Source organism: Camellia sinensis, chromosome 9 (assembly GCF_055761805.1).
Source record: "Camellia sinensis isolate YWXY chromosome 9, ASM5576180v1, whole genome shotgun sequence".
Lineage (NCBI taxonomy): Eukaryota > Viridiplantae > Streptophyta > Magnoliopsida > Ericales > Theaceae > Camellia > Camellia sinensis.
In genome coordinates, this window is record NC_138969.1 from 9,209,057 (window position 1) to 9,220,334 (window position 11,278).

An 11,278-nucleotide genomic window follows, 5' to 3' on the forward strand; every position below is an offset into this window, starting at 1 on the left:
AAAATGACGTCATTTTGGCAAGGAATCATCTCAGCCATTGGTTCTATTAATGGGACACGTCACTATGATTTGAGTGTGGAAAATTTGTTTGGTTATAAGTTTTGAAAAGAGTTTAAATTGAGTGATGTGACATATGATTTTTTATTCAAAAATTTACAACTCATAACCAAACACACAATCCAAAATTCTATCCAAAACTCATAAAAAAAATTTAAAAAATTCCCAAAATATTTTTTATTTAAAATATATATATATATAAATAAAAAATAATGTTAAAAAAAATCCTAACATTGTTCCGGTCAACCGACCGAACGATCGGGAGGATGTCCGGGAGGATGACCGGGTAGATGTATTTTGAAAAGTGGGTGTGGAATCAATTTTTGAAAACTGTAAACAAACACCATACTAAAACCAAACGGTGGAATCACACTTTGAAAGAACTCAAATCCTTTCACACAATCAAAAGTCAGATAGCTCCCTATGTTGTAGTTGCAAACAAGCAAGTGTTGAAGTTTATCTAGTTTGATTATTGCTTTGGAAAAATATGTAAAAAAAGGTTTGCTTAAGATCTAAGGTTTCGAGGTGACAAAGATTTTGGAATGAACTCAATTTTTTTATTACTCAAACACAAGATTTCCACTCGTTTAGTTTTCTTTATACTTGATGGAAAATTATACTTGACAAGAATCGATCAATTTCAATGAAATCCCAAGGAGCTATTTTTAAAATATAGGAAGTAAAGTGTCATCAGACAATATTGTAAATTGATTTTTGCTGTATTTCCAATTTTGAAAGATTTGAAGAAAAAAAAGTTGAAAATTTCCTTTCAAGCTCCAAATTGACCATATATGTTAAAGTACTTAGAAGCAAGCAATAATAATTGCCTCTCTCTTTTTTTCTTTTTCTTTTTTTTCTAACTTGAAAAGCATAAAAATTATGATTATGCCTATTAAAAGCCATTGTTTCAAAAATGTTTTCAAAAATTTTATAGTAATTGGAAATCATAGATCTCTTAACTCAAATTGTTTTCCAATGTTTTGTTTAGTTTTTGGGCAATGCCTGAATAGTTTATATGTCGCTTAATCTTATATATCATTCTGGACACAGTAGTTAACCCAGTAATTCATGAAACTATCATCCGTCATCATTTTATTCTATCCACTCTTTCTATATATCAAAAAAAATCAAAAAAAACAAAAAACAAAGAAAAAACAATTCTAAAAATAAAAATTGTTTTTCTAGTCCTTGCGAATGATATGTTAACAAAAACTTTAAAATGAAATTTAATTACTAATTTTGTGTCCCTAAAAAAAATGTGCATTTAAACATATAATTACAATAAATAAATAAAAATTATAAAGGGTCTTACTGTTGTTGTCTTAAATCTCAAATAAACTTGAACCTCCTATGTTCACAAAGCTTGACAACATAACTAATAACAAACGTTACTAATAATCGTATGTGCTTTGCAAACCTTATCACAACAGCTATCATAGGAAAATATACAATAGTTATGCCTCTGTTTACAAAGCTTAGGTGACAACATAAACAAGTTTAATAATAAATATGGAAAAACCTATCATATGTAGCTTAAAAATCTTATCACAACAGCCAACATACGAAAATAAATAATAACTATGCTATCCCTACAAACCGAAAATAAACTTTTCTCCATGACACTTTGATCCATAAAGTGAAGCAAACACCACAAAGTCCCACAAGGAATCCAGATCCCATGCTAACATAGAACCAGAGCATTTCAGTATCATTCTTAGCACCATTGTCTTCTGAGCCTCCTCCACCAGAACTAGATGAATTAGATGTATGATCTTCATCACCCGGGCACCTGGTGGGAAGAAGAAACCCACACAATAAAGGATTATCTGCATAAATTGATGAATCATCGAGTGTTTGGAGTTGGTTTCCTGATGGGATTCTTCCTGACAAGTTATTGTGTGATAGATTCAAGTGATTCAAAAAGGTTAAAGTTGAGATGCTTTGTGGAATGGGTCCAAAAAGATTGTTGTTCGAAAGATCAAATGTTTCCAATAATCTAATGTTTCCAATCTTCTCAGGGATGCTTCCTGTTAGCCGATTCCATGAAAGATTTAAGGTTTCCAATGCAGTGAGGCTTGTGATATCTTCAGGGATTTCACCCATTAGATTGTTTCGAGAAAGATCAATGATATTGACAAATATAAGATTTTTTCCATATTCCAATTCTCTACCTTTTTCCACCACAGTTGTATACTCCACATAAAGTTGTCTTCACTCATAGGGTTCTGTTGAGCGTGCACCATTTTCATAAACCAAATAAGTTAAATTGTGTAAACAATTAGGAATAACCCCTGAAATGTTGTTGTTTGCAAGATCTAAGATGTGAAGAAATGGAAGATTGCACCATTGTTGTGGGATGATTCCACTAAAAGAGTTTGAGCGCAACTGTAGCATCCAAAGTCCAGTCTCCCCTATCCATGAGGGTAACTTTCCAAATAGTCTATTTCCTCTGAGATCAATTCTCGTAAGTGAACAATTCTGCAAAGAAGAAGGAATTTCACCCTCTAGGTTGTTATTGCTCAAAACCAACATAAAGAGAGAACTAATGACCCCAATTGAACTTGGAATAATACCAGAGAGATTGTTGTGTGCCACGTCTATGACCATCAAGTATTGTGACCCATTCCAACATTGTGGGAGCTCCCCGGATAATTGGTTTGTCCTAAGAGAAATTACTTGCAAGCTATTCATGGTACAGATGGATGAGGGGATTGTTCCATTCAAATGGTTATCTGAGAGATACAAACCTCGCAGTTGTGGCATTAGTTCGTCAATATTTGATGGTATAGATCCTGAAAACAAGTTGCTCTGCAGATGAAACTGGGATGTATTAGTTGACCAAAGTGGCAATGAACCCTCAAAACGATTATAGCTCAAGTCAATAAAACCTAATATTGGAGATTCTAACTTCTTAGGAAACTTCCCTTTGATTTTGTTATTAGACATATCCAAATAGGTAAGCTGAGCAGAAATCTTGGAAAGCCATTCTTCAGGTAAGTTGTCCTCAATTCCAACATTATTAAGGATCAAAGAGATGAGTTCACTCTGAACTTGAAGCCATACAGAAAATCTGGGACCAACCAGGCATTTTCGTAGATCAATAGATTTGAGCCTAAAAGGGGGAATCCATTCATATGTGACATTGAAAACCAAGGATGTTTTGGTCTCTGGTGCTATGATTATATCCTCTAATCTTGTGAGATTCATCAAATGAACTTCTGTTATGACGCCTTTCCATGGATTTCCTTGGAGATACAACTGAACGAGCTTTGTGAGTTTTCCAAAACTTTCAGGAATTGTTCCATTCATATTATTGGATCTGAGGTCCAAATATTGCAATGACGACATATTTCCAATTGAAGTTGGAATTGAACCCCAAAAAGAATTCCAACTGAGGTCAAGATATTGCAAATTCTCAAGTATTCCTAATGAATCAGGCAATTCCCCACCAAGTGAATTAGGTACCTGACCTTCAATATCCCCACTACTATACATATAAAGGTATTCCAGAGAAATCAAATTACCAATTTCACTAGGAATGGTACCTTGGAAAGAGTTCATGCTAAGATCAAGTGTTCTTAGTCTTGTAAGATTAAACATCCAGTGAGCAATTGAAGAGTTATATGAATTGTCCGAGATATCAAGGACTGAAAGCAAAGTGAAGTTGATGAATGGAAGGGAGATTGGAAGCGAGATTGGAAGATAACAACCTGGCAAATGTAACTCCACAAGAGAAGGAAGCATATTAACTGCTTGCAACCAATCTTTTACAATGTCAACTTGTATTCCTCCCATGTTAAGGTAACGCAAAGAAGAGAGACCAGAAACCCACTGCAGGTTTACAGTGCGTAATCCATAAAACTTACAATAGAGATCAAGATGATTCAGGTCTGATAGATTTCCAAGCTGAGGTGGAATTTCTCCACCGAATGATGCCGATGAGAGATTGAGGTATCTCAAATTCTTAAGCCTACCGATGAATTTAGGAATTGGAGTTCCTTTAAAATCATTTAAACTTAGATCCAAATACTGCAAATATTTCAAGTCAAGCAAGGAAGAGTTTATATCACCGCCCAAACATGACCTTTCATATGACCTTTCATATGCCGTGTAGTCTTCATCTATTAACGCAATCCCAGATCTGCTAGATGGAAATGGATTTCTCAAATCAAGCTTGATGACATGTCCAGATGTCTTGTTGCATTGAACACCACTCCATTGGCAACAAACATTGCCTATCCAAGAAGAAAGCCTATTTGAAGGATCTTTGAGGCCTTGCTTAAAGGCAAAAAGTGCTTCCCTGTCTGTCTGTATGCATTTGATCATACTGGTCACATTGTCAGCGGTGGCCATGTTGAATTTGATGAGCAAAAACACTATGGAAAGGAAAGTGATAAGAATTGAACATCTAGAATTGATTGAGGAGAAATTGGTATGAATACATGATATGGTTGTTGTGGTTGTTCATCTGCAAAAATGATTAATTGTATAAGCATCAAAAAGATGAAGTCATAACACATCGAAAATTTAAAATCGATATTTTGTAACAATTATAGTGTCATTTTTTTTTTTTTTTTTTTGTGTGAGTGGTGTCGTGCCCTCATAGGGTTTGCTATGAATCTCACTCTAACAGTCTAAATCATCTATTAAAAAAATATATATATAATATTCATAGTTACATGATTTCATTAGTATTGGTTTTTTTTCTTTTGGGGTATTTACACATAAATCCTAATTTATGAACTTATACTCTATAATAAGTCATTAAGTCTTAATTAAAATTTTTTGGTCCTTCAAGTCTCATTAAATTTTTAATAGTTGGAATTGCCTTTCAAATAATGATTGTTGATCATTTATGATTATCTATAAAGGAACATGATGATTTGACATTTATTTTGATTTTCAAAACTTTAAAACATCAACTTTCAAATTAAAAAACTGAAGAAAAAAATTATGTGCAAAAAAAAAAAACTGTGTTTTTTTTTTTTTTTTGAAAAAACTGAATAATTTTTTTGTGCAAAACTGAAAATTTTGTGTCTATAAAGGATCATGATGATGGAACATTGATGTGCAAAAAAAAAAATTAAAAATGAAAAAAACTGATAATGTTCTCAGTTTTATTGGATAGTTGAATCAAACCAATAAATAGAGGGGCAAAAACATTTAATCTTATATTTTATTTTTTTCATCAGTTAGTGAAACAATTATCTGAAATATTACTATGCAAAATTAATAATGTTCTTAGTTTTTAAAATTGGAAAAAACTAATAATATGTTCAGTTTTACTAAATAGGACTTATTGGTTCAAAAAATCTTAGATAGGACCTGAACTACCATAACATTTATAAATAGGACTTTTAGGTAATTAATTATTTTCTCTTTTTTTTTTTAAGCGATGGATCGCAAGTATGATTTTAAGAAAATTACCAATAAGTGTGATTTTTCTTTGAACATTACCATTAAGTCCTATCAAATTTAAATATAAACAACTAGGCCCTATGTTTTTTTTTCTAAATTGTTCCCAAAAATTTTAATCCCCCCGTAATAATATATTTTATTCCAATTTATCATTCATTTAATATGAACAACAATTTCATGAATAATTTTAATTTATTTAAATTTTTATAATAAAAAATATTAATTACTGAAATTGATAATTTTAAACAAAAGTATAAGCATAAGGTTCATCAATTATCATTATCTTTTTCTTTTTTTCAATCAATAGGGGACTGACCATATTATATCACCATATCTCTCTTATATAATTAAAAGTAGTGTTTACCTTCAAAAATTTTATCTCTTCTATATGACACATCTCTCTTCTCTTAATTTTATTTTATTTTTTTTAAATGTCATGTAACATACCCTTATACCTAATTTTTTTTAAAAATTTAATATTTAAAAAGCTTCTACTTAATCTAAACTACCCATAAATAAAACTTAATAGAATTATATGTACTAAAAAATACTTTAAGAATTAATTTTCTTCTATTTTTCTCACTTTTATTCAAGTATTTAATTTTTATATTAAAATTAAATATATTTCTTGTTTTTTTCGTTTACCTTTATAGCGATTCCGATTTTGACCTGACCTTTGTTGTATTTCGGACTCGGGTTTCTTGGTTTAGTGTTGTTGTTCATCTCTTATTCCCCTTTTTTTCCCTTAAGTTTGTTTTTTGGATTGTTGTGGTTGTGTTTGGGATAGGTAGGGTGCTTGATTTCCAAACTTTTGTTGCCCAGATTTTTTCTCCTCTACTTTAGCGACACTTCTTACGCTTGGGCAGGCTTTCCAAACTCTTAGTACTTTTACAAATCTGCAAAACTACTAGGAGAATGTATTCTACGCTTGAGCGGTCCTTTCTGCGCTCGAGCGGGCTCAACTCAAACGGCCATTTCTTGTGCTCGAGCGTTTGTCTGTTGTCTACAAAACCACTGGATGTGTGTTTTCTACGCTCGAGTGTCACTTATTGAGCTCGACCAGTGAGTGTCTTTTTCGTTGTGTCTTAGCGATCGAGCGACACTTCTTACATTCGAGCGAAACAACTTATTGTGTCTAACGCTCAAGCGTTACTTCTTGCGCTCAAGCGGACTGTGCGCATATCAGATCACGAAGTGACTTTTTACGTCACTTTCTCATACCTTTTTCTCTCTCTACTTTTCAAAAACCTTAGATCTAGAGCCTCTCTCTCTACATTTTCACCTAGTTCTAGTGATCTCTTTACCCATTTGTCTTTGTTAAAAAGGTAGAGCATCTCAAGGGTTACATTTTGATCCGAATAGAGCTTGGTTTCGGTGTCTTTGAAGTTTCTCTCTTGCACCATTGATCTTCTAAACTTGAAGTAGGGATCTTTCTATACCCTCATATGATTTTTAACTTAGATATGGGTTGTTGTGTGAACAATGTTGGGATTTTGGATGATTTGAACAAACCTAGGATTTGGGTCTGAAATGAAAGAGGGGTTTCCGAATGTACATAGTAAAAAATGGCTATGGGAGTAGATATGAGATTGTGTTGTGGCAAAAATGATTGATTTGGACACTTGGGCTGATATTTGGAAAAATTGGAGTTTTGCCCTAAATGGGTCAAATTGTTATTTTGTATAAATAAGCGAAATTGATATTATTAAGGTGAAATTGGATGGTTGTTAATATAAATGGTGGAGTTGGATATGTATTATCTCACTTCTATGGGAAATTTAATAAATTATCTATCTTGAGATTGAATATCTGTATTGGGCTATCGGTGGAGGATAGTTATGATTGTTGTAAAAATTGCATGAGGATTAAGTGAATTGAAACTAATCACATAATTGTTGTCATTGAACATGACAGTATTTTAATACATTGCATATGTATGATGGTTATCATTGAATATGATGGTGTTAAATACATTATATATGTATGATGTTTGTGAGGAGAAAGGAGATGTACTCCATATTGGGAGGAGATAGGAGATGGACTCCATTGAAATTAAGTTGGCTGGAGTATCCTGGGTGAAAGTCCCGAAACAGCGCATATACATGGGTGCCAATCCCGCGGACGAAATTTTCGTAAAATGGCAAATTGAAGTGTTTGTGTGATAGTTGTGTTGATTTGAGGCCACTGAGTTGTAGTCTCAGTTGGGTTGCCCGGAAGATAATGAATTTGGCTTATGAATTGAGATGAAATGAATTAACTTGAAATCAACTAAGAAAAAAAGGGATTGAGATATGAAATTTGGTAAAATATAACTGTTTTGCCACCGGCATTGTATATACACATTGTACATATATCTTTGTTAAGAGGCATATACTTTGTTAGATTGTTTCTACTGGACTTTGGCTCACCCTATTTGGGAAAACCATTTCAGGTGTTGGTGATATGCCTCTGCCAAGGCAATAGCTTGGAGGGACTTTTGGAGCAAGACCTTCTTTCTTTTTGTATAGCCAAGGGCTTTAATTGTATTGAGCTAGATTCACTTTTGTTATAACCAAGCAATGACTTAGAAAGATGTAAGTCTTTAGGGCACATAATTATCTGTTTAGTTTTTGGTTCTTTTATCATTGCAACATATGCTGTAGATTCAGGATAAACAATTTGTGAATGTATATCATGTGTTATCTTTTGTATACGAACTCTAATGAATGAAAGTATATTATTTCTATTATTCTTCCGTTTAAGAGTTGGATTTATCGCATTATTTTGGGGGCGTTACAACCTTATTCATATTTTATCATTAATTTATATTGAGTTTTCTATTTAAGATAAAGTTGTTTATTAGGAAAGATTTATATTTAATTTAAATTTTATATACATATATATATAATTATATACAATGTCTATAAAGAGTTTAAAGATGATATTAAGAAAACATCAATACTCAAAATAATTCATCTATCTTTTTTTTTCTTAATCTAACCACAACATACTTATATTTAAATTTTTAAAGTAAATTGTCTATAACTTCCATTTCTACATATTGTTATCCAAATGAATAAAAAAAATTAAATAATTAGAAACATTTTTAATTTTATGTTACTAATTTTTCTTTCAATTTAGCTATTGTTATTAATATCAAAATGAGTGTTTGTTTTACTATATTATAATTTAATATCATATAATATATTTATCTCAGTTACATTTTTATAGTACAATCAATAGGACTAAGATTATTAAATACATATATAATTGAAATAAAATTATTATATATTTATTTTAGTAAAACTTTTATAGAACAATATGGCTAAAATTATCAAAATAAATAATTAGAATCATTCTTTAAATTTAAATGACTTTTTTCTCCAATTTAATCGTTATTTTTAATGTTAAAATGAATATTTATTTTATTATATTGTGATTTAGTACAAAATTTCGTAATATATTTTTGAGCAAAATCCATTTTACCTTCCTGTCATATGCCTTAATAGTATTTTACCTCACTATCTTTTAAAAATATTCATATGCCCTCATGTGATTTTGGATTAAAATGTAACAGTTAACAACGTTAACTATAGACATGAAATGACTATAATACCCTTAAACCCTATACGTTTTGTTATTTTCTTTCTCTCTCATCTCTGATGCACATAATTTATAATGTATAGTATTAATTTAATTAAATCACAATTAATTATAAATTCTTAATTATTTATTGTGATTCTTAAATTTTTATTCTAATTTTAATTTAATTATTTTTAGATCACAATTAATCATCTAACTGTTTATTGTAATTACTAACTTTTTAATCTAATTTTAATTTAATTATATTTTAGATCACAATTAATGCTAAATTCTTAATTATTTATTACAATTTCTAACATGTTAATGTAATTTTAATTTAATTACATTTAGATCAATTCTTAATTATTGTTTATTTTATATTTTATTTAATTATATTTTAAATCAATTCTTAATTATATTTTCTATTTTAGATCAATTCTTAATTATATTTTAATTTATTTTATTTTATTTTAATTAACATATTAATCTAATTTTGGATTTGGAGAAAATGGGGGTAAAATTGTCCATTTGTTGTATTAACTTTAATCTATTTTTTCAAAATACAAAACCTATTCTAAAAAATGGTGTGTGTAATACATCTTTCGTTAGTTTGGATGAAAAAACTGTTGGAAAAATGGTTTAATATAGGCATATTTTTTAGCCTAAATTTGAGTGGGCCCCAAATGTTGTTTGGGATAGGTCCGAAGACGTGAAGTGTTCCGTGCCACATGACAAGTCACACGGTGAAGACGGTTCATCAAAACCATTTATGAGTGAATGGGAACATGACGTCGTTTTAGGGTTTAACATTAATTTTTAGACAAAGTTCATTTGAATTTTTTCAATAAAATTTATTGTGGGAATTTAATTTAAATATAATTTTATTTTTGGTTTCCTAAAGTGGTTTCCTAAAATAGATTAAACTATTCAAATAGTTTAATATTTTTATTCCAAACTGTTTGATAAGTTTCGACCATTGACTTTTTTGTTTAAACTATTCAAATAGTTTAAATATTAAATTCAAACAGTTTAGCACGTTGCCAACCAACGGATCTTTTTTCAAATGTTGTGTGAAAAAGCTGTTCCAAAGGAGCAACGGACAGATTCAGTTTTATAACTGCAATAAATCTGTTTGAAATTTCAGAAAGTATCTGATGACTTTTGTTGCACCTGTTCAGTCTTACAACACCTGTTCGGGGCTGTGTTATTTTGCCTATAAATACTCCATAAATCCAGCAGTCTTAGAGTATCCAATTCACATTCAAAAATCAGTCTAAATTTTGTCTCATTGCTGTCCAGAATTTTCTACTTTTGCATTATTCTTCATTCTAGTTTTAGAATAAATATTCAGAGAGTTAGATCACAGGTTTGGTTCGCCGAAAAATTTGTTTTTAAGTGCTACTACAAATTTATTAAAGATCATTGTATCTTGGGAGATAGACGCCACTCAACTGTAAGCACCATAGCAGGGCGAATCTGTCTTAAAGACAGAGTGTCACACACTCGACTTGGTCTTTTGAATTTTTAATTCGGTTCGATAAATAAATTCGGTATGTTATTTATTTATTTTGTTTAAATTAGTTTCAATTTATTTTATTTACACAGAAGATTGTTCCAACAATCTTAAGACAGGTTTCAATTATTCTGTTTACAGAATTTTTCGTTTGTTTCCTTTTCTCTTTCTTCTTTTAAGAAAAATTATTTTCTATGGATTTTCAAAATAATATTCTGGTTGGAAAAACAAATACGGATTATATGCTATTTGACAGATAGTAGTAATATACTGTCTATTTTCTTTGACAACTAGTAGTATGATACTGGTGTCATTAACAATTCAGAATATATTTTTGTGAAATTTTTTCAGAAAATAATTTTGGGTTTTAGAAATTATTTTCTGAGTTTTCATTAATTAAAATTCTATTTTAGTATTTTAATTATTGAAGTGCTACAAAAATTAATTTTCTGTGTGGAATTAATTTGGTTGAATAAAATTTTATTTTATTTCCAAATTAATTGAAAAAATAAAAGTTATATTCTTATTTCTTTTATTTTACAGAATTTAATTTCCTGTGTGGAATTAATTTGGTTGAATAAAATTTTATTTTATTTCCAAATTAATTGGAAAATAAAAGTTACATTCGTGTTTCTTTTATTTTTTACAGAATTTAATTCTGTGAATTTGGTTTAATTTTCTGTATAGTGTAAATTCTAATTATAATTTTGTTTTATAAATTAGATGGCT

The 11,278-nt window shown here is 30.0% G+C and overlaps 1 protein-coding gene across 1 annotated transcript; it reads right to left on the reverse strand.

The window, feature by feature from the left end:
• Positions 1–1,424: 1,424 nt before the first annotated feature.
• On the reverse strand, positions 1,425–4,651 carry LOC114281933 (receptor-like protein EIX1). The gene has a single exon (XM_082888602.1). It carries the CDS (start codon positions 4,408–4,410, stop codon positions 2,269–2,271), a length of 2,142 nt encoding a protein of 713 aa, XP_082744728.1. The 5' UTR covers positions 4,411–4,651; the 3' UTR covers positions 1,425–2,268.
• Positions 4,652–11,278: the final 6,627 nt, after the last annotated feature.